General features: G+C 39.8%; 2 protein-coding genes across 2 annotated transcripts in view; both read left to right on the top strand.

Annotated features, from left to right (window-relative positions):
• The window catches only part of CRY1 (cryptochrome circadian regulator 1), a 54,109-nt gene extending 46,134 nt beyond the window's left edge, over nucleotides 1–7,975 (top strand). Inside the window, exons 10-13 of the mRNA XM_060245560.1 lie at nucleotides 684–785; nucleotides 2,229–2,324; nucleotides 4,719–4,790; nucleotides 5,112–7,975. Coding sequence (XP_060101543.1) covers nucleotides 684–785; nucleotides 2,229–2,324; nucleotides 4,719–4,790; nucleotides 5,112–5,215 — 374 coding nt within the window. The 3' untranslated portion in view covers nucleotides 5,216–7,975. The remainder of the gene's footprint in view (nucleotides 1–683; nucleotides 786–2,228; nucleotides 2,325–4,718; nucleotides 4,791–5,111) is intronic.
• An 8,690-nt stretch (nucleotides 7,976–16,665) lies between these two features.
• The window catches only part of PWP1 (PWP1 homolog, endonuclein), a 477,381-nt gene continuing 470,316 nt past the window's right edge, over nucleotides 16,666–23,730 (top strand). Inside the window, exon 1 of the mRNA XM_060245559.1 lies at nucleotides 16,666–16,670. The gene's annotated coding sequence lies outside the window, so the exon portion shown is untranslated. The remainder of the gene's footprint in view (nucleotides 16,671–23,730) is intronic.

Genomic DNA, 23,730 nt, shown 5'->3' with positions numbered 1-23,730 from the left:
CTTGCAATGCAATCCTGTGCAGAGTTAATTCAGTCTAAGATACTTGAAATCAATGAGTTTAAACTGGAGTTATTCTGCATAGGATTACACTATTAACTTTCCAGATATCAGTGTTTGGTACTCTTTAGCATTCTGTTTGCTATCCTATCCATATTCTACAGTTACTTTAGGTCCAAGCATTGTATCAGTTTTGTGTTTTGCAATAAACTTAGTGGGACACTTGAGTCAGGATAATGAAGACAGTAATCAGGAAACTCAGCAGCCTGACTTAATGCTAGCACATGTCACAGCAACCAGATCTGTATCTTGCTGCAAAGTCTTACAATATGGCATCATTGTAACATGGTATAGTTGAACACAACTTTATTCTTTATGATTTGGGGTGTTAATTTTATACTTGTTTTTACATTTTAAAGTACTAAAGCTGAAAAATAAATTTAAAGAAAGGTACAGTAATTTTATTTTAGTTAATCATAATGAGCTCATTTGTATTTCTACTATACCATGTTTTCAGAAATGAAAAAGTCAGCAAATTTATCTTTTAAAAAGGCAGAATCCTGTGTTACTAAAGACAGACACTTTTGTTTACTGAAAGGAAAATCAATGGAAATGGGTATATTAAACATTAGCAAGTTTGCTCTCTACTGTGGTGCTAATGCATTTTCGGCTGTTTTGTTTGTTAGGCCTTCTTGCATCAGTGCCTTCTAATGGGAATGGAAATGGGAACGGTGGCCTAATGGGATATTCGCCTGGGGAGAACCTCCCTGGTTGTACCAGTGCAAGTGGTAAGTTATGCCTGCCTTTGTAAATGTCAGAAGGAAAATGCAAAATAGCAATATCTGTTGAAGAAAATCACCAAATCTACCTTATTGAGCTGTGCTGTGGTGGTGTAATAAACACTATTTGTAATATTTTAGCATATAAAGAATTATAAATTTCCTTCTAAGGTATGGGTGTTCATAACATCAGTCTTTTTTAAAAAAAAAAAACCCTTACCTCTGACTTGTCTACAGGGAATATTTATTACTGGTCTGTATTCAGGCAGTTCAGAGAACTTAAGAACATCTAGGCTTTTTAAAAGAGAGGTTGGTGATTTTCACTGATTCCCTGTTCCTGCTGCAGCTCACTGGGGCCCCATTTTGTTCCTTGGGGTCAGCAAATCCAGGGAAACAGCATAAAGGGCAAAAAGACACCATGTTCAGAATGCGTGGTAGTGAAATGTGCAATCCAAGAGGGGAAAAGAAATGCAATGTTTGCTTAAAACCTAGAGTCATTGACATGTATTTGCTGGAGCTCATATTCAACACAGAATGAGATATTTTTTTTTTTAAGTTCACACATGCCCTGATTGATAGGTTTACTATACTATAGGCTAGGAGTGACCAAACTTGCTTAATGTAAGAGCCGCAAAGAATAAATGTCAAATGTTTGAGAGCCACAATACATGAACAAATATCACACACACATTTTTATTAAAACTCTTAATATTGGACTCAGTAGCTCATCCAGCAATTTCCCTCCCCTACATGCTCACTTTTCTTTTCTCCCTTGGCTCTTGTGCTCTCTTTCCCCACTCTAGGTGTTTGGGTGACCTCTGTGGTGGTGGAGAAGAGCTTGCAAGCCTGCCTATTTTCCCCTCCTTTCCTGCTTCACACATGGTGGAAATAGGTGCCTACCTATGTGTCAGCACTCAGAAGCTGACTGAGGTCCTGATGCTATGCACACTTAGGAACTGGGTGCTGCACGATAGGTTTGGTTAGCCCTGCCATAAGACTATTGTGACTAAGGTTATAAATACTTTGAAATTGTGTCTCTTGAAAAATAACATGTAAATGTTATATTTAAATGTTATAGTTGTGTACACATCCTTAAAGGATAAAAGGAAAATCTTTCTATATTACCATAAACCAAGGGGAGAGTTTTACAAGTCATTTCCAAGGGTAGAACTGGGATCACCATTTCATGCCAAAGTACTGTTTGAACAGAGATGAGATCAAGCTTTGACACATTAGAACTAAAGAGCTGGAGCTGAAGTTCATTAATTTCATTTTGGATGGAACATAAATTATCTGCTATCCAAATTAGAATTAATTTTATTTTGTGCGTGCTGGTGCTTCTGCATGACAGGGGATAGGAATACTAAGCAAATGAACTACTGAAAGGAAGCTTTTGCCGGCAATTCTTCTTTCCACAAACAAGCGATGTTGTGTGTTGACTTTCTCCTCTAGGATCTCAGATGGGAACAAGTGAAGGCCATACAGGGAATATTCAAACATGTGCCCTAGGAGAATCTCATACAGGAACAAGTGGAACTCAACAGCAAGGTAGGATGGCTGGAAAGCAAAAATGTCACTGACCTTTCATTTTCAAAACACAAGTTTCTGTTCTAGTTTTAGTAATGCTTGGGAGTATTCCAGTTGGACATGGTCAGTGGGAGCCTCCCTATTGTAATTGCATAAATGCATTAACTAGCACTTGCTTCTCTGTGTGTGGGGATTCTTAAACATTGTCGTAGGAACTCTCCTGCAACCAACAGTTGTTTGCCCTGGCCTCTACTGTGAGAACCAAGATAAAGCCATGAATATCATATGAGTATGTAAACTAAAAAAGGAAAGATCAATATCAAGTGTAGAGAAATGCCATTTTGTGTGTGTTTAACTGGGAAATGAATGATAACTATCAAATTTGAGGTAGGCCTTGGCTTAGCCTCCTCCTCTTTCCCCCGTCCTGTCTGTAACCAGTGATATGAGGGCAACTCCCTAGAGATGACAGGAAGTCCATCAGAGATTAGAAGAGATTTGCCCCAGAATGCTGCAGGAAGGAGAACCTCCTGGATGGGAACAGCTGTTTATATTAGTGAGTTTTGGGTGGGAAGAGGGCAGTTGAGATAATTATCAGTTGATACTTACCCTGGGACAGAGCCAGTGGCCATCTTCAGGATATGTGTGACCAGCTTACCCAAGAATATCTAAGTAAGGTGTCCGCCCTGCATACCATCTAGTTAGGGCATAAGTTTAAAACAGGGAGATAAATGGAGCATTTTTGTTTGCTTTGGTTTCTTCTGTTCACTTGTAATATGCCTGTAAATAGTTGTCAGTGTTAAATAAATCTTTTGTTAAAAGAGTGAAGCCCCTCTGTATGGGATAGTTTCCCCAACCACTTGGAAATGCTAAGAGTGGGTCAGGAAATCCTTACAGTGGAGAAAAGTGGCAAATGGATAGTTGTGAGGTCTCCAGGGGAGCCCCAGAGTCCCCTGGAAAGTCCCAAGGCGGCTTCCTTGTGACACAGGAGGGAGGTTAGAAGGCTGTCCCGCCTAACTAGAACCCAACACAGGGACAGTGGTGGCAGCAATACCCTAAGGCAATTGAGTGGAACAGCCCCTTCAGGTCAGAATCCCAGGAGGGGTTGGCAGAGCCAGGGCCCACCAGCTGACACAGACCTTGTCCACCACACCATGATCCCATAATTTTGTGTACACATTATGGGCACAGTTAATTTCCATACAAATATGTTTAGACTTTGTTAATAAAAATATTGGATTGGGCACACTGGGCAAAACATTTTTCAGTGCTTTACTATTCCATGGAAAATTTTCCATTCCCTAGGTTCACTGTTTCAGTAAATTTAATTACCATGAATGGATAACATTGGCAATACAATGGACAAGCTTGGTAGTTTCAAATTTGCTCTTAAAGTTTTCAATCAATTATCACTGTAACTGTGAGAAAATATTTGTATATTTTTTTTGATTTTTAAATGAGGGAGGATGGGCTGGAGATAAAAACATAAACACATAAAATAATCCAAGTGAGAGCCAGTGTAGTATATTGATTAGAGTGATAGTGGTTAGTTGGGCTAGGATCTGGGATACCAAGGTTCAAATCCCCACTCTGGCATGGCAGTTTGCTGGGCCACTTTGGTCCAATCACATAGTCTCAGCCTAGCCTACCCGACAGGGTTGTTGTGGAGATAGATCGGAGAAAAGGGAAATGATGTAAGTTGTTTTGGATCCCCATTGAGGACAAGGGTGGTATATAAATAAAATAAATATTCAAATTATGAATTCCACTTACGCAGGTCAAATCAAAGCCAAATTTAAAATCTTTGATTGTATCTTCATTCATATGATTGAAGGAGAATTGTAATCCACTATTTTAGATGGTAGAAGGGAAATTGTAATTGTGGTAAGGTGTCAATGGATAGTATCATTCACAGTTAGGTGTATTAAAATCAATATGTCAGCAGTTTTCAATGCCTTTGCTCAAAGTTAAGGAAAAGACCAGTGTAGGGGAGGTTCATGCTATATTGTCTTTAAATTTTATAAGTATTATTCCTAGTAAAAAATAATTCCCACATAAAGCTTTGAATTTTAGTATAACATTTAGTTCATTAGTTTTAATTCAAGTATTTATTGCAGTTGGGCCTTAAAATTAACATAAGTTCACTGAACATTAATAAAAACAAACATGCTAAATCAGGTCATACTGTATTTAGGGCACTAGATAGTTTGAATTTTGGTTTTTCTGGAGAACCCAGACCACTGATTACAACCTTAAGAGTTTAAACTTCAGAGATGGCACTAGATACCTTAAGATTTGAGGAAGAATGCTTTAAATTGTTTATATAGTCAAAAATGTTTCTAGAGTTGCTTCTAGAATTTTTTGTTGCTTTCCTTCTGGTTATGCATTCAAACGTTGTTCAAATGTTTCTTTTAACAGGTTACACTCAAGGGAGTGGTATTTTGCATTACGCCCATGGGGACAGTCAAAAAACACACTTATTCCAGCAAGGTATGTTTCATTAGAGTAGTCTTCTTATGGTGTCCTTAAGAGGTTTTTCTGATTGTTTCTATATTACTTCTGCAGCCATATTCTGCATATTGTTGTTTTTTTCCAATTAAGCACTTTAACGTCTTTCTCTGTGTGTTTACTTGCAGCTTTTAATGTTTGTTTTAATTATCTCTTCAACTGATCACAGTTTATTTTTGTTGTAAGCTGCTTTGGATTCTCTTCTGAGTAAAAAAAAAGTGGAATAAATCATCTGTAATACACATAATTTCACTTGTATAAAAATTAGTTTCTTAAAAGTGGATGTTTGGTTTGAATTTGTAGGAAGAACATCCCTTGGTACTGGAGTTTGCACAGGAAAACGCCCAAATCCAGAAGAAGAAACACAGAGCATTGGGCCAAAAGTCCAGCGACAGAGCAGTAACTAGATAAAAATCTTGAAGGAAGCTAATCAGTAGTAGAAGACAACATGCTCTGTTCCTGTCAAAAGGAAAAGCTGAGACTTCCTCTTGAATAACTTAACTTCTGGTGAAGAAATGGACCAAACACCATTGAAACCCAACACCCTGTTTTGACAGTGGTCAAGGAAATCACCTGTCATTCATTTTGTGCTTCTAGCAGTCATATTTAGGGGTACCCTGGGTATGACTGTTGGTTTGACTACACTTGGTTTCTATTTTCTCATAAATTGTATTAACTCGGGTCCTTTCACAGTAGCATCATCTACTTGAATTGTACCAGCTGTGTGTGTATGGGGGGGGTGGTATTAATCTTTATGCGCTGCATTTGTATTTCATATTGACAGGGTAAATTTTTTTCCTCTAATGTGATCTTTTGCAGCTGTGTTTCCTGCAGCTGCAACTTTTTGTCCAAAGCTGCAATAGACATAAGGTTCTGTTCAGCTTGTTAGCCTGGAATTTCCCCCCTATGTTCATGTTTGGCTCTCTCCCTTGAGCTGGAACATTTAGATCCATATGCACTAGTCTGTAGTGCATTGTACATGGATTTATTATGTAGGTAGGTTACAGTGTTTTCTGTGCTTCCCGTACTCTTTACATTGCTGCAAATGGGCATCAGATAGCAAGTTTATCAAGCATTTGTTTAGAATAGGTAGTCAAACATGCTGTAGAGTTCTTTTTTTGGGGGGGGGTTCCTATAGAAGTTACTCTGTTCCACCCTTTTCTTGATCAGGGTAGGTAGGACCATCTGCTCTTTTTTATATCTCTGGGGCAGCTTACAGAGAAGAAATACACAAGTAGTATGATATGTATCTTTATTTTACAAAATTCATACCCTGCCTTTTTGTCCACATAAGGGCCACCAAGCAAGCTAACAAAATAACATACATAATACAATGTACATTGGGGAGCTCTATCTTCCTTTGCAAGGTTTCTTCATGAAGAACCCTAAATTAACTATGCTACAACCAATTCTGAACTGGTTGGTATAGGAGGATGAAATAGTTTTATTCTCATACCTTCATGAAAAATGGTAAACATGAAACCTATTCCAGTAATAATTTGAAAATACGAGTTTAATTCTACTGTACTGTGGCATTAAGATTTACCATGAAGCTAATATTTATTATAAACTGACATTCTTCTGTAAAATGTCATGTTCTGCATCATATTAAATTAAATTTTCTCACCACCTTGCATCATCTTTCTTGCTGATTTAAGTGATAAAAATGGAACTGGGAAGAAAGTAATCCATTTGCTCAGTAATGCATTTCTATCCTGTTTTGTTTTCATTGTGTACAATGCTGACTCCTTAATTTCACCTTTAGAGGTACACCAGTCAGCCTCCAGAACTGCAATGTAGGTCTAAACTTCTAGGTCAAGCATAGCTAATCTTGTAGTAGTTCACACCCTGGGACTGTAAAATATAGGTCTCTAAGGAGGCGTTATTTTGGGAAACTGTCTCTCATGAGGTGAGTTTTGACATGGAGTTTGAATAGAATCTGAATAAATTAGTAGACTCTTCAACCACTGTGTTTGTTACAAAATACCCATCTAGTAAAAAGGTATGGAATCTCATACTGTTCTGTGGCTGCCTACTGGACTTGCAATAGGTTTTCACAGTTTCTCATTATGTCTCATTTCTAACAGACTAAAATTTTCTATCAGTGCATCTGTCTTCCTCTGATACCATCATCTGCCATTCCTTTTGGCACATACCTTGATATTCATTGTTTGCCTATTCTACAGAATCTCTTTGCTTGCTTTCTTGTTTGTGTGTACTACTTTTTTTTGCTAGTGAGGAATCCCTACTGCAGTGTTATGGCAGCTTACAAACTGCACAAGTTGTACAGTACAGCAGGCATTTAATTTGCAAATACCTGTGTATAATCTCTGTTGAAATGTAGATCATTAAAGATCACATTTAAAACATTATGATATCTGTAAGACACAAGGATATGGTAACACATTTAAATTTCAACAGTACTCAAAATCTAATAGACTTAATAGGAGTTAATTCCTAATTGATTGAATCAGTTTTGTCTTGCAGCATTGCTGAAAAGAGGATCGGCAGCCTAAAATCTTGATGAAAATTTACACTTCATATTGGAATTAAAAAAAAATTGCGAAAGTACTTGTATTCAAATAGGCTTTTAAATACATTTATTTTCACATGGTCGAAATTGTAAACAAGTATAATTTGGTTTTGGAATGCATTGTTTCTAACAGGCATTTCTGTGGTTTTTAAACTTTTAATGACTTTCACAAAGGGCAAATAGAGATTTGTAAATAAAGCATTTGGTGATGAGTTTGGTAACTTAATGTAAATATAAGCATTCATGATTAGTGATAGACTCATCAATATATTTTTGATATTTCATGTATGGTTTTCAGCAAAGATAGAAAGTGTTAGAAAATGGATAGAAAGTGTTCAGGCAATGATGGATACCTTGATCCTTTTTAGATTCGATATTTTTAGACGGGGCAGTATTTTTGACTTCTTTATGATCCACGTTCTCTTTTCAAAATGTTACCTCTTAAGTCTGTGTATAAAATATGGTAGCATTGTTACTGTATGGAAATACAACTGTATATAAGTCTCATATGCCAATATTTTTTGTTAAAACGATAAAGTTGTGTATTCTGTCCAGTCCTTGTACTTCCCACTGCTTTGTTCAATCACAGTGAGGATGCCCTTGTTAATAAAAATGTATATATTGTTTCACTTAACCTTATAATTGTTCACATTCTTTGCTGTTCTGCTAAATAACTTTTTTAAAAATTATAAATTCTCAAGAGCTGCTGCAATCTAGAACTGTTTACAACTTGAGATAAGCATTTGAACACTTCGGTAAAGCTGACTGTAAACGGTTATGGATCTGTAATTTGCTCCTCTAAAGACTGAAAACAGTTTAATAGAATTGTATGGATTTAGGAGAATCTATTCTATTTTTATCCTACTCTTCCTCCAAGGTGTGTATATGGTTCTCCTTGCTTCCTTTTTATCCCACAACAGCCCTGTGAGGTAGGTTAGGTTAAGAGAAAGTATAGGATAGTTCCTGAGCACCCAAAGAGGTTCATAAGCTTAAGCAGAGAATTGAACCTGGTTTCTCCCAGGTTCTTAGCCTGATCCTTCAACCTTTACTCCTACAATAACATGGGGGGGGGGAGGAGACAAATTCTCCCCCTCTAGAGTTCAGTAAGTTCTTTTCCTTTTACCTGAAATTCAGTTCTCAACATTCTGTGTCCCTGGGGTATTTTTTTTGTTAATTTACAAAGGCATTTTCCTGCAATCCTTTGTGTGTGTAAAGTCACTGCCTCTGTGGGGCCCAGTTTTGCTTTTTTTTGTGATTGGCAAGGGGGCCAGCCTATTGTAGTGGCAGGATCTGTCTTGGTAGTGATAATGGCAGATCAGTATGGTGCCACCTCCTCTTCCTGAATTATGTTCCCTTTCCATCTGCAAGTGTCCAAGCCACCTATCTTTTTGACCTTGAACTCCTTTGCTGAGGCATTTAATTGAGCTGAAAGCAATCACAGTGGCACACAACAGGAATTAAAACTTACAAGAAGCATTCCAGTCTATATTTCAAACATTGCTGGGATCTTGAAGAGAACTGATGGAATGTATTCTGGAACAGGAACAGAGATAAAGTTTGAGTCCAGTGGCATCTTTAAGACCAATAAAGTTTTATTCAAGGTATAAGCTTTTGTATCTGAAGAAATGTGCATGCACATGAAAGCATATACCTTGAATAAAACTGGACTTAAAGGTGCCACTGGACTCAAACTTTGTTCTGCTGTTTCAGACCAACACAGCTACCCACCTGAATATAGGAACAGAATGATATCATTTGTCCTGTGCTTGCATTTCATTTGTTAAAATGCTAGTCACCCAAGGAGAATTGCCAGGATAGCACCAGAACTTCTAGTGCTAAGAGAGCTGAACACCTAATTAAAATTAAGAGTTGCATGTCCAGACCCAAATCTCTTATTAACTCTCTTTGCATTGCAGTGTATGTGTGTACATCTGTATCTAAGAGAGAGCTAATAAACATTCACTTTGCAAATGAAACCAAGGACCAGTAGCTGAATAAATGTGGGGTTTAAATCACATGTTCAGCTGCACATGAGTTTAATGCAACATGAGAATGACTTAACGCAATGCATTAAAAAAATCAAGCATGTGAAAAGGGCTACTCTCCCAGATGCTTTTGGGGGACAGGGTAAAAGTACCCTTGATGTGTTGTACCACAGGCTTGGAGTCCAATGAGCAGCTTCCTGCTTGGCATTCAGTGGTGGACCTTCAAGATGCACACAGGTGAATAGAAAACTAGTTTGTAACTCCATCAGACATGCACTATAGCATTAAATGAGTACAAAGCATATAGGCCTGAATGCATTATCCTCTTCCTGTAAATGGTAAATGATCATCATTGCTGTCATTTATTGTGTCTTAAACCTTAACTGGATAGCCCAGGCTAGCCTGCTCTCATCAGATCATCAGAAGTTAAGCAGGGTTTTTTGTTGTTCAGTCACACAGTCGAGTCCGACTCTTTGTGACCCCATGGACCAAGACACGCTAGGCCCTCCTGTCTTCCACCATCTTCCGAAGTCCATTCAAATTCATGTTAGTTACATCAGTAGCGCTGTCCAGCTGTCTCATCTTTTGCCTTCCCCTTCTTTTGCCTTCTGTCTTTCCTAGTATCAGGGTCTTCTCCAATGAGTGCTCCCTTCTCATTTGGTGGCCAGAGTATTTCAGCTTCTGACCTTCCAGGGAACAGTCAGGGTTAATTTCCCTTAGGACTGACTGATTTGAACTTGTTGCAGTCCAAGAGACTCAAGAGTCTTCTCCAGCATCACAACTCAAAAGCATCTATTCTGCGTTCAGCCTTCCTTATGGTTAGCCCTGGTCAATATTTGGATGGAGACCACCAAGAAATACCAAGGTATCTGCCCAGACACGGGTAATGGCAAACCATCTCAGAATGTGTCATCTTGAAAACCCTATGGGGCACTATAAGTTGGGTCTGACTTAATGGCAAAAAACCCCCCTTGCATTATTGTCTACAGCCTTTATGTGCTTGGCCTATAGATGGTGCTCTGAGAACTTAAGTTGGATTTTTTTTTTGCTACCATCATAGAACTGGCAAACAAAATTATGGCAGTCCATATTCCAAAAGTGAAAGACAATATCTCCCCTGTAAGGAGAAAAATTGGATTAATGATTAACAGCAATCTTGAAAGTAAAGTGAAATACAATCTTTATTTTATTTTTATTTATCAAATTTATATTCCACCCTCCCCTGACAGGCTTTAACAGGAATCAAGGGTAGCTTCTATTTAAGGCAACTTTTCATTTTTGAGAACCATAACTTGCAGGTTATCTGATGTTGAAGAAAAGGATAGTTGTGTTTTTAAAACTTTTTTTTAAACCCTAAGCCAGAAAGTTCCTTTTGGTCTCTAGAGCAGTAAGTAGTATTCTGCTGAAGGTGTTCTTTATGCATCTCTGCAAGTAACTGTAAATATGGAATTTAACAATGGTTTTGGAAAGTGCTGTCAAGTTGCAGCCGATTTGTGGCAACCTTGTAGATTTTCAAGGCAAAAATGTTCAGAGGTGGTTTGCCGTTGCCTGCCTCTGCATAGCAACCCTGAACTTTGGTGGAGATCTTCCATCCAAGTACAAGCCAGGGCTGACGCTGCTTAGCTTCCAAGATCAGATGAGATTGGGCTACCCTGGACTATGTTGGTCAGGGCAATTTAACAATACACGCTGATTTATCCACACTAATTATTTTACAGTACTCTTTTCAGAGAGCGCTAATGTTCCTTGTATGTTCAGGATACACAACAAGCTGACAAGATACTTTATGACTTTAATGTCCATATGTATTTAGATGCACCTGTCTGATCTGAAGGTGGAAATTATCCTTATCTGCACTTTGAGAATCTATGAAATTGAATTATCAAGATGTTACTGGTGTGCAAGTCACCTATAGCATCTTACAGAATCTTTATTTTGTTCTGATAAAACTTCTCTCGTGCCTTTTGGGGATTATCAAAGTGACTAAAATAACAATACAAAACACCAAGGAGTTAACGTGAAGACTAGTTAAATTAGAAGACTAAACTAAATTTACAGACATAAGGAGAAGGATGCTATACTGAGCTCAAAGAGGACTCAGTAGCAAAGTCTTCAATACTAGCTGAAAGACAAGCAGCAACAGGGATAAGGCTTTCAGCTAAAGACTATAACATGCCATCACTCAAATGGTGTGTGGGGAGTCTTAGATGCTGATCTGAGAAACCAGATAGCTACTAATCCCAGGTTGTGCACATGTCTGTGCACTCAGAATTCCAGGAGAATGGGAAACGCTCTCTACCACTCAGCACTTCACAGGCAGTTAGTTTACCAAATAGCTACATGCACATAGCAGTAAATCGCTGTTTGGTAAATGGTTATATTTACCTATAGTTCTAACCCAAAGGGTCAGCACAAGGTGAGCATGTAGGTCCTCTGCAGTTTATAATCCCTTCTGTTTTATTATCCACTAGCTTGATATCCATGGTTTGCTACGGTATATAAGTACTATTTGCAAATTTCTTTGCTGCATCTCTAAGTTGCTTCCTCCTTGAAGCATTGGTGTATCTTACACAACTAGATATTTTACACCACCTCTGCCAGGAGTTTTCTTGACAGCAGTAAGAGGTGATGGCTGTGAGAGGTGTATTGGGGAGTTGGCCTGAGGGAGCAGTGGTGTGGTGGACATTTGGCATGTTCATGTGAGAGGTTCACTTCCAAATGGGCCCTTGAAAGGTTCCTGCACCATTTTCCCCTGATCATTTGAAAGCTCAGTTTCCATACTGGCTTTTATGTAAAATCCCTACTGAATTTTTAGAGGATGACTGGGAGGTGCATTTTACCGCAAGGCACATTCAATGACTCCAATATAGAAAATGCATACTGTTTAGAATGTGAGAGGACCCATCAGGCCGCATATGCAAATGACCGCTGTGTTCCAACTGTTTTGGGGGTGGGTGGATGAGGTATGGAATATTGTCAGAAGTTTCATATAACTAACTCAGACCAGCCAGGCTCCACAGGAAGATTGGCAAACCTAATGAGCTTTAGAATGTTGGGGGTGACGTCCAATCAGGCAGTTTATGCAAATGACCTTTTGCGCTAACTGTCTTTGTGGGCAGGAGAAGAGGCAGCAGCCTCCAAGCCACAATATATCCTTATGGGGAAGCAGATTTTACTCCTTTTTACTCCCTTAGCTGGTGAATTCCTTAAAATCCTTTCTTAGTGGCTGTCTACATAATGAAAGGAATGTTCTCCCCAAATTTCAAATCTCTAGGTCCAGGGGTTTTGGTTGGGGCTTGATTTGAAGGTCAGGGGACTTGTCTTGTAACTCAGAGCAGTCAGGCTCCACAGGAAGATTGGCAAGCCTAGTGAGCTTTAGAATGTTGGGGGTGACGTCCAATCAGGGGGGTTAAACAAAAGACCATTTGCTGTAACTGTCTGTGAGCAGGGGAAGAGGCAGCAGCCTCCAAGCCACACTGTATCCTTATGGGGATTCCACCCCTTTAGTGGGCAAATGTCTTAAAATCCTTTCTTAGTGGCTGCGGACATCATGAAAGGAATGTTCTCCCCAAATTTCAAGTTTCTAGGTCCGGGGGTTTGGCTGGAGCTTGATTTGTAGGTCAGGAGACTTGTCTTTGTATATATAGATTATGGAGTAATTTACTCTTTAAACTGTTCTTTATAACTTTCAAAACATTTTGAACTTTTCCTTGTGACATAGCCCTCAAGGAACTATTCTGTTTTACGGATGAGGAATTGAAGCAGAGAGATGTTCCGTTCCATAAAGTAGATGGAGGGTCTTTGAACCTAAGCTGTCTAGATTCACTTCTAATTCTCTGTCTGCTGAATCACACTAGCTCATGCTATGATACATCAGTCAATCTTTAATAGTCACAGGCTCAGCACTTCTTTTCAGTTACGTAATGTCCTCTGCCATATTTAGTCTATACAGGCTATAAGCCAGGCAGCTGTTACATACAGAAGCAGACATTAATATGGCTTTCAGATATTACAGGCATTCATGTTTCCTTATATAAGGATATACTTGAAGATGGGGAAAATGTAATTCTATATATTATAGCCAGTAGGCTGAGCCTGCTTTCAGATGTATCAATATCTGAAGGCAAAAACATTTGAATTAAGCATTTGAATACTAGGTTTTTATGAACACTAGTTCAGCTGTTTGGCTTTTGATAAACGGGCAACATAACATGCTTATTTATGCATTTAAAACAGGGCAGGTTAACTACTTGATTTGCCTTCTAAGGAAAGTGGTACATTCAGATCTGACCAGCATGTTAATTATGCTATGAGACAATCTAATGGCAGTAGTAGAAAGACATTCAGTTTTATTTGCTCACCTTTCATGGCCTTGGACCCTCATATCTGTGAAACTGCCTCACCCCCTATGCTCCACCACTACATCCATGCAAGTGCCAACCTGCAAATAGGCAAAATCAACAGCTTACCCATGTTCAGGCCTTCTCTGTTATGTCCCCCACCTAGTGAAATGACCTGCCTGCAGAGGTCAGGAAGGCGCCTACTCTCCCAGGTTTGTACAAACTATGCAAAACTGAATTATTTTGGGGCTTTTCTACTCATGGAATTGAGTAGCTCTGTACAAAGACTTCACAAGGTTACTTGGATAAATTATTGTAGTTTTATCTGTATTACTGAGGTCAGTATTACTGTGCATAGTTTGCTCTGGGTTGGATCCTGTTGTGTAATTTTGCATCATTTAATGTAATGTTAACAGTTATGCTTTGCTTCAGTATTTCTTTTTAGACTACAACCCCAAATCCTATTTCATTACCTCCTGAATGTCACATCCTGTTGATTGTGTTGACTCACACTGTGTAACCAACCTTGAGTCTTGGTGAGAAAAGTGGACTAGAAGCAATGTAAATAGACATTTGGTTAGCTTCAGGTAACGCAACAGGGAGGGACAGACAATTTCAAACAGAAGCAGTCCTGATGTGCCCAATGCCTTTTGTTGATTAAGACTGTGATCACACAAACTAAATAATGCACTTTCAATCCACTTTCCAACAGGATTTTGCCAGGTTACACAGTAAACTCTAGTTGGCAAGTGGATTGAAAGTGCATTGTCATGTGTGTATGTATGTGTGTGATCGCAGCCTAAGGGCTCCTTTTGCTTAGCTTAAACATCTAATGGCAAAGTAATTACAGGGAGTTTTCAAATCCGGACTCCAGATTCTTAGTTTGTGACACAAGTGGGAAGGAGGTTCCATGAAAAGCGTGCAATCACAATGAAATACCTGTTCTAGATTTGAGAAAACATTGCCAGATGTGCTACTCTCTCCCCCTGCCACAATTGATTGTTTTTTATTTGGGTGTTATTCTTTTCCCATAGCCAGCTCTAAGAGGATTGCCATATTGTGGAAGAAGAAAACCCTTCTAGGAGGATGTTTAGAGATGCAAATCATTTGTGATCCTGTGATAAGAACATAAGAGAAGCCATGTTGGATCAGGCCAATGGCCTATCCAGTCCAACACTCTGTGTCACACAGTGGCCAAAAAACCCAGGTGCCATCAGGAAGTCCATCAGTGGGACCAGAACACTAGAAGCCCTCCCACTGTTGCCCCACCCAAGCACCAAGCGTACAGAGCATCACTGCCCCAGACAGTTCCAACAATACACTGTGGCTAATAGCCACTGATGGACCTAATAAGAACATAAGAGAAGCCATGTTAGATCAGGCCAATGGCCCATCCAGTCCAACACTCTGTGTCACACAGTGGCAAAATTTTTATATATATATATACACACACTGTGGCTAATAGCCACTGATGGACCTCTGCTCCATATTTTTATCTAAACCCCTCTTGAAGGTGGCTATGCTTGTGGCCACCACCACCTCCTGTGGCAGTGAATTCCACATGTTAATCACCCTTTGGGTGAAGAAGTACTTCCTTTCATCCGTTTTAACCTGTCTGCTCAGCAATTTCATCGAATGCCCACGAGTTCTTGTATTGTGAGAAAGGGAGAAAAGTACTTCTTTCTCTACTTTCTCCATCCCATGCATTATCTTGTAAACCTCTATCATGTCACCCCGCAGTCGACGTTTCTGCAAGCTAAAGAGTCCCAAGTGTTTCAACCTTTCTTCATAGGGGCCTATTGAACACTGTTGCTGAACTGACCTTTATTAAGCCCTGTTTCCTGCATTCATTTGGTATGGGTATTTTATTAAGAACAGTTTTGTTTTTGTCCTAACACTAGGAAAAGCACTAATGGGACAAGAGAAGGAATGCTGGATTATCCAAGGCACAATTCCCTCTTTCTTTCTCAAAATAGTTATGTGTCCTTCATTTCCCCCATTCTAGAGTCACCAGAAACCTTTTTATGGGTGGAAAGCAATGGAGCACCACTGTTTTCCATGCAGGCAAGATGATTACACAATTAAAGGAGAAGGAGGCTCCACTCTTATGCTGGCAAATTTCTTGTAACAGGATCTTTTCATAGATCCTGGTTGGCAGCCATGTTGGTCTGAAGCAGTAGAACAAAGTAGGAGTCCAGTGGCACCTTTAAGACAAAGTTTTATTCAGAATAGGTTTTTTGTATGCATGCATACTTCATCAGACAATGGAATGGGGCACAGCAAACACAGCTACTTATAGCTGGTGGGCAGTGATTAAGAATGCAAAGTGGTACAAATTTAGAATCCAAAGACAAAATAGTGAAATTAACAAACTGAGAGAACATTTGGTCTGGATAGCATTTGCCCTCCCAGTGGCCATATGGCTGAGACAGAAATTAATGTGGTTTGTTTTCACATGCCCAGAATGTGAGATCTGCATTAATCAAACTAAAACTCATTACGTTAGATGTACTTAAAATAATTTGACTGCATGCCCCTACTCTCAAAACCATATTTTTAAATCAAATTATGTCCTATGTCCAGTGTTCTGTGATTTGAGAACATAGCTCATCCCTGGCAGGCATGAATTCATACAGAGTCAGCAGTTTCTTCCTTTATGCTCGTCTTTCCTTATTCCCCCACTTGCCATTGTTTTGCAAGACTGTATCCTGACCTGTTCCTTCTCCTAGCAGTGAACCTGGTTTCCACCTAGCTCCCAAAGACAAAGCAATTCACTACAGGCTGCCTTCAGGTGAAAGATCGCCAGAAATAAAAGGACTCTGGAACTCTCAAGAATACCATGTACAGCAGCTATTCAAGCACTTCCAGAGATCAAATGAAAGGAAGCACAGAAACCAAAACAGAATTACAGCTGGTTTTCTCAGTACTCTTTGAGAACTGCTAAAGCCCTATTAGAGTGGGAACTGCCTTGAACCCATATTGCTGGAGACAATGGAGGAGCTTCACTGACCTGACCACTCTCTCCTCTTGGTTTTGTTTATGGCCCACTTCTCTTTCAGCAGGGGATGCAAGGTTTAGTACACTGGGCTCCCAAGTAGTCTTTCATCCAGGCATTGAACAAACCAAGATCTCCTTAGCTTCTTCAAAGTGGTTAGATCACATGCCTCCAACCAGATACCAATAAAAATGCAATATTAACATTGCTCTGCCACCTTGCAGTTAGGATTTAAAATAGCTGTGTTAACTACTTTTTCCTCTTTTGTCTGCAGTCTCTAGCTCTGAAACAAAGTAAGCCCCATGCCTCGGTTTCCACACCTAAACAATAGATTATACCAGTGGGGGGGCGGGGCTGAAAGACTCGTGGGGAAGAGAATCCCATATCCCCCCTGTTGTTGAGACAGTGAAGCTCCAAGCCTGACCACTTAATACTGATCCCAGCAACCAGTGCCTGCTGCTGCCCTTGAGCCTGCAGTGGCAGCCAGTGGCCGCCACCGCTGCACTCCGGCCCAGAGTGGCTACCAGTGTCCCTTTCTCCTGATCCTGGACCAGCAGTGGTTGCTGTGCCTGGGCCTGCAGAAGCTGCCAGCATCCTCCACTATTTGTGGGCCCACAGCTGTTGCCAGCCTACTTCCAGCAACTGGCATCCATCACCACAGCTGAGCTGGAGCAGTTTCACTAAGTGCATTTTTTGCACAGGCACAGACAACACTATTGTATATAGTGGGGCTGCTAACCCCACTATATATCTTATTTTTGTTTTAAGATTTCCCCCAGGTTTGTAGGGAAATCTCTTTAGCATTGTTGTGGCCACAATCCACAGATTTAAGTATCCACAGATGGGGGCCACCCGTCGTTATTAATATATAGATCAAAGATCCCTTTGAAAAAGCGCCAAAATAACAGAAAGAAACTGACAATCATACATGCCCCCAAATGATGGAAGAATGACAGTTTGACCTTCCTGGTAACTATTTTCATTTAGACAGTGATTGAAGCATCCATCATGCATTTGATGTGTTTCACTGAATGCAGCAAAAAAGAATTGAACACTTGACTGCAAAATGAATGGCTAGAATTACAGAACTGTTTCGTAGATTAAGGGTGTTGGTGTTGGTTAGAGGGTGTTGGTGTTGGTTAGAGATCAAAAGGTGTTGGTTAGAGATGAATGGCTAGAATTACAGAACTGTTTCATAGATTAAGGGTGTTGGTTAGAGATCAAACTTATTTATGTAAGACACAGGGAAAAAAGAGTCAAGAATATGAGAAGCTATGGCAAGTACATTCCTGGCTCATCCCTCTTTGGTATCCCTTATCACTATCCCTAATACATGCTAATGACTCTAACTAGACAGAGGAGACTGAATCATTCTGATCATCCCCTCTGGCCAAAATGAAACTCTCTAAGATCTTCATAATTAAAATCAGTACAGATTTCATTAATTTCAGGAAATGAATAGAACCCTCCCTGCATGAATAATGGAAAGGCTTTCCCCAATATAGACTAAAAGCAATGATGGTTGCATGATGTCAAAGTTGGGTTTAGGATAATAGTGCTTGCATCCATCCTCTCTCTACCTAGTATCTCTTTGGTGTAAGTCTTACCCAAGCTATTATAAATGCTTGGAAATGTTTTACCAATCTCTTAGAGCATTGCAGGTCCTGCCTATCTGAATTGCAAGCTGACATGGAAATATGGACATTAGTTACTTAAAAAACATCCCAGTTCATCTGCCTATGTGTTGGCTGTCAGGTACTGCATACTACTGCTTGCCATCTATCAAATACTAAATGCAGATACATGTCAACAAATACTATCAAACATCAATGTTTATTTATTTAGAGAATGCATATCCTGTATACAGCAGCTTAAAGTCAAATAGTGAAATAAATAATCACTCGGTATCAAATACTGAGTATTTGAATATTTTTCAGAAAACATATAAGGAATATTAGACACAGAAGTCTGCGAAGAGCTGGGAAGCATATTTATTCTTGTTCTCATTACAGAGGATACTAGACAGAATTCTTGAGACTGCAATCACATTTGCACCTAGACACCGAAGCTCTGTTTATTGGGAATGCTTGGATTCATGTCATTTTACTATACTAGAAAATGGGTTGAATTGATTCAAATAGATATCACTGTATATAGCCAAATTCCATCCTGAAAAAAAATCAAAGGAAAAGATATAGAATAAGAAAAGATAAGCAAAAGAAAAGACAAAATTTCTTTTATAAAGCAACCACATTTAAGATGCTTACTTATAATAACAGGATTACCAATGACATTTCAAAACAAATGCACGGGTGCTTGCAATAACTGTTATTTGTTGAAAGCATTTCTTTTGCTTATTCAGAAAACACACAAGCTGTGAAAACATCTGCCTTATTCCGTCTATTGTTGTGTAGTGCCATGTCAAAATATTTTATGCAGGAAGAAGAAAACAGTAATTTGATGTAGTTGCTGATGACAGACTCTAGTAAAATATTGAGATAGTTAAATGTTTAAAATGACATTTATCTCTTTATGTATATAGCATCCCTTCCAATTCAATGCAATGTTTATCAGAAATTTAAGCCATTTTCTTTAATTGACAGCATCCTGGGTTTGCAATACTGTTTCATAAATGACTGCCTTGCTGTTTTCCTTCTCCTCTTGAGTAGTTTTTCCTGTCCTAGTGGAAGATATGCTGCAGGGTATTTGGTCACAACCTTCTCCTTAGAGACCACGGTAGGAAATCATTAGCTTTGCTCTTCTAGGTTGCTAATTGGAATGCCTTTGTGACAATAGCAACCTTGTAGGGTAATACCAACCTTTTACATTCTTCCTCTGTTTTGTCAAGACATTCCTAGTCCTGCTGAGCTACATCTGTACTGAGGAAGTTAACATGGAGATCAGACCCATCATTTACCAAGAACTTGTTGGTGGGTTTGTCAACAGTTTGCTGCTCTTTTGTATTCTTTCTTCTTCTTAGCTGCTTTGCTCATGTGCTACTTTGGCTCATGTCTTGACGGGATTTGGTCTTCTGCTTGGTCACTCTGTCTTAGCATTGCCAACAAGCCAAGAGAAAAATGTTCTGTCCCTTTAACAGAAGTTTATTGTGTGGAAATGGGCAGCTGAAGTTTTTTGTGGCATGTAGATAAATATCCCACTAAGCCTGATTAAGGCTAGCAACCCTAATTGGACCTGGTCCATTCCCTAACACATGTTAATGTTCACAAACTATAAACTCTGTGGATTATGCTGCTGCTACCAAAAGTTGTCTTACAACTGACAATGGTGCAAGAGCAAAGGCAAACTATCACTCTAACATACTTGATGTTAGGAGGCAAATTTTTAAAAAAAATTGAAAACAAGTATAATGTGCTCAGAACTGGAACATGAACAAGAAATGTATTAGGCAAAGCACATGCAAAGAACAAATATGAGTCAGACTTACCAAGATGAGCCACAGTCAGAAAACAGAAAGGAACATCTGTGGATTGTGAGCAGTGAAGGAAAATTGAACCCTATAACTACCCATCCATGTCACTTTATGGCCATTTATACACATTTCCCTTATTTGATCAGCATCCTTCTAGTTTGAATGAAATCTTTGAGAACATAGTCAATATCCTTCATGTTACAGATATTGCACCTATTCGACAATGTGCTTATTTAGGAGGAGTTATATTCCTGACCTACATAGCACAGGCTAGCTGAATCTCAGCAAATCTCAGAAGCTAAGCAGGGTCTGCCTTGGTAAGTATTTGGATGGGAGACCATCAAGAAAGTCCAGGGTTGCAACTCATAGGGAGACAATGGCAAACCATCTCTGAATGCCTCTTGCCTTGAACACTCTATGAGGTCACCATACGCCAGCTCTGACTTGACAGCATTTTCCACCACCACTATATGTAATGTAAAAACCTGACCCAGCTCATTCAAACCTGACCCAGCTCATTCAAACAAACTGTGTCCTACCCAGTCTAAAGCTCTCTATATGTTCCTGTGGTTGGATCCAGCTTTTTCATTCACTGTCACCAATTCCTTTCCTTGTTAACAACCTGGGCTTTTGGGGTATCAACAAACAAAACCAGAAAACAGTGTTGCCCTGTACTAAGAGCCCTGTAAGCTCTTGGAGGATTGGCTACATCAGGGGTATGTAGCCTAATATGCAAAGGAGTTCCTCCTACAAAAAAAGCCCTGCTTACAACATATAGCTTTGGTATATGTAAACCCCATGATCTTCCTTATATCTTTTTTGGTGGTCAAAGAGGATCCCCCCACCCACCCTTTATGTAGACAGGCAGAAAAACCTTGTATCCAATCCACATTGTTTCTGCATGGGCCTGTTTTTTCCATCCATTTACTTCAGTGTGGCTTTGAACACCTGGTGGCTTGGATACACCAAAATATCCCCTCAATTTAACTGAATGGAGAAGCCCCTTGTAATAGGATTGCCAATCCCCAGGTGGGAGCAGGGGATCCCCTGGTTTGGAGGCCTCCCTCTGCTTCAGGGTCATCAGAAAGTGTGTGAAGGGGGAGGGAAATGTCTGTTGGGCACTCCATTATTCCTTATAGAAACTGATTCCCTTAGGGTATAATGGAGAATTGATCCATGGGTATCTGGGGCTCTGGGGGGGGGGCTGATTTTTGAGGTAGAGGCACCAAATTTCAGCATAGCATCTAATAACTCTCCTCAAAACACCCTCTAAGTTTCAAAAAGATCAGACCGGGGGTCCAATTATATGAGCTCCAAAAGAAGGTGCCCCTGTCCTTCAATAATTCCAATGGAAGGAAGGCATTTAAAAGGAGTGCAGTCCCTTTAAATGTGCTGGCCAGAACTCCCTTTGGAGTTCAATTATGTTTGCCACAACGCTGTTCCTGGCCCCACCCTCCAAAGTCTCCTGGCTCCACTCCCAAAGTCCCCAGATATTTCTTGAATTGGACTTGGCAACCCTACCTTGTAAGCACGGGAGTTCTATGTTCATAAGTGCTGTTCTTGTGCACACAAGAAGTTATTGAATTAAAGCACTGATATCAGAGCAAAGAAGGCCTATTGATGGCTGCCAAACAATTAATTAGAACATTTTTAAAAGCCAAGCTTAGCCTGGTTGCAATATTTTCTGTTTCATTCACTTGAGGTTTTGAGATCAATGAAACTATTCTCTTTTATTCTAGCCTGGGCAAAGAGATGATCAATTATTAATCAAAGCAGGCTGAATTTTGCAGAAGAGATAACCTCCTGCTGCAAGATACAATTGTCCTGATACAGAGAAAGCCATCTATACAGTGGGTTTCTGCACACTTACCAGGAATTGCAGGTATGAATAGCTTATCCTATTTTGGAATGAGTCCACTACTTTTCACTAAGATGCACCCTGGAATGCACACTCTCATCTATATTTTGATGGTAATAGAGATGCATTTGGCCACCCTCTGGAATGTGCATTCCCATCTATATTTTGATAGGAATTGGAATGTGCATTCTGAGGCCCATGTGGTCAAAAGTACTGCAGTGGGGGGTGACTTCAACTCTGAGGTGTGCATCCAATTTATTTTTGCAATTCCTAGTGCACAGAAGCTTGTGGTGCTTCTGCTGTGTTGAAGAGACAGGAGTGTAGGTCTACATGACACCAGTGGCAGGCTTTAGTTGCCCTCCTAAGTAGTTCCAGGATGGTTTAAGTTTTGTTCTCCTTGAGTTTAAAAAGGACACAAGACAGTTATAATGATGCCCCAGTAATCATATGTAGAAGTAGGGCTTTTTTGTAGAAAAAGCCCAGCAAGCACTCATTTGCATATTAGGCCATGCCCCCTAATGTCACAATTGTTTAACATGGTGGTTTGTAGAAAAAGCTCAACAGGAACTTATTTGAATATTAGGCCACATCCTCTGACACCAAGCCAACCGGAACTGCGTTCCTGTGTGTTCCTGCTTAAAAAACCCCACAACCCTATGTTGAAGTGTTCGTTTGGCTTTTATTTTTGCATTGGAGCACTTGAAGACATTCTGATTGGCTTTGTAGTAATGCAATGCACATACCTAATTGCATGCTTTGGTGGAGAAAGGAATAGGAAGACAGATGCAAATTTCAAACAGCCAGAGATTCAGTTACACTCTTCCTCCAAAAGCTAAATAAATTGGGACTGCTAGTATCTCAATTAATTGGGATTATAATGAAGTATGCAACAAAAAGAGAGAAAGGGGGCACATATCCCCTTCCCAAAATGACTTAACTCAGTCAGAGTTATCTCTAAGAGATTATGAGGACAGCCAATCAATGCCTCCCCCAGTTGTACCTTAATGATGTAGGATAGTCCCTTTCATCCCTGGTATTGAGGATTCTTCCTCTTGGATAAAAACAGTTTTGAAATCTTCTAGAATCTGGATTAGGAATTCCCAGAATGAGTGCTGTAGGATAACTGTTAGCATGCTGTGATAACGTAATACATTTTTAAAAAGTTCTGTGAGAGCTGAGTACTCATTTCTAGAGGAGACTGCCTGCTGCATCTCTGCATGATTTACTGTTCTTCTTTTGCCTTTGTTTGTATGGCGGGGGGGGGGGGAATTCTGCCATTTGTCTGTATCAGAACTGATCGGATAATTCAATCATTCCTGATGCAGAGAGATAGCAGCATTAGCTGCCCTCAGGAGTGGCATACACAGAGACATGACTCATCAGGCATAAATCCCCTCCTAAAGGCAGCTAGCTGTTAGTTTCATTTATTTGCAAGGTTAAAACAGACTGTGATGCAGCAACTTCAAGAACAGGCTAATGCAATTTGAATTTGGTGAGACTGAGAGGGAAGATCTTGGGATCATAGTGGATAGCTCAATGAAAGTGTCAACCCAGTGTGCTACAACTGTGAGAAAGGCAAACTCTCTGATGGACCAATGGTTTGATTCATAGAATCATAGAGTTGAAAGGGACCTCCAGGGTCATCTAAGTCTAACCCCCTGCACAATGCAGGAAACTCATAAATAAGGTAAGGTAGTACCCTGTGCAAGCACCAGTCATTTTCGACTCTGGGGTGACGTTGCTTTCACAACATTTTCACGGTAGACTTTTTAAGAGGTGGT

This window comes from Heteronotia binoei, chromosome 8 (assembly GCF_032191835.1).
Source record: "Heteronotia binoei isolate CCM8104 ecotype False Entrance Well chromosome 8, APGP_CSIRO_Hbin_v1, whole genome shotgun sequence".
Taxonomy (NCBI): domain Eukaryota; kingdom Metazoa; phylum Chordata; class Lepidosauria; order Squamata; family Gekkonidae; genus Heteronotia; species Heteronotia binoei.
This window is presented reverse-complemented; position numbering and strand designations above follow the sequence as displayed.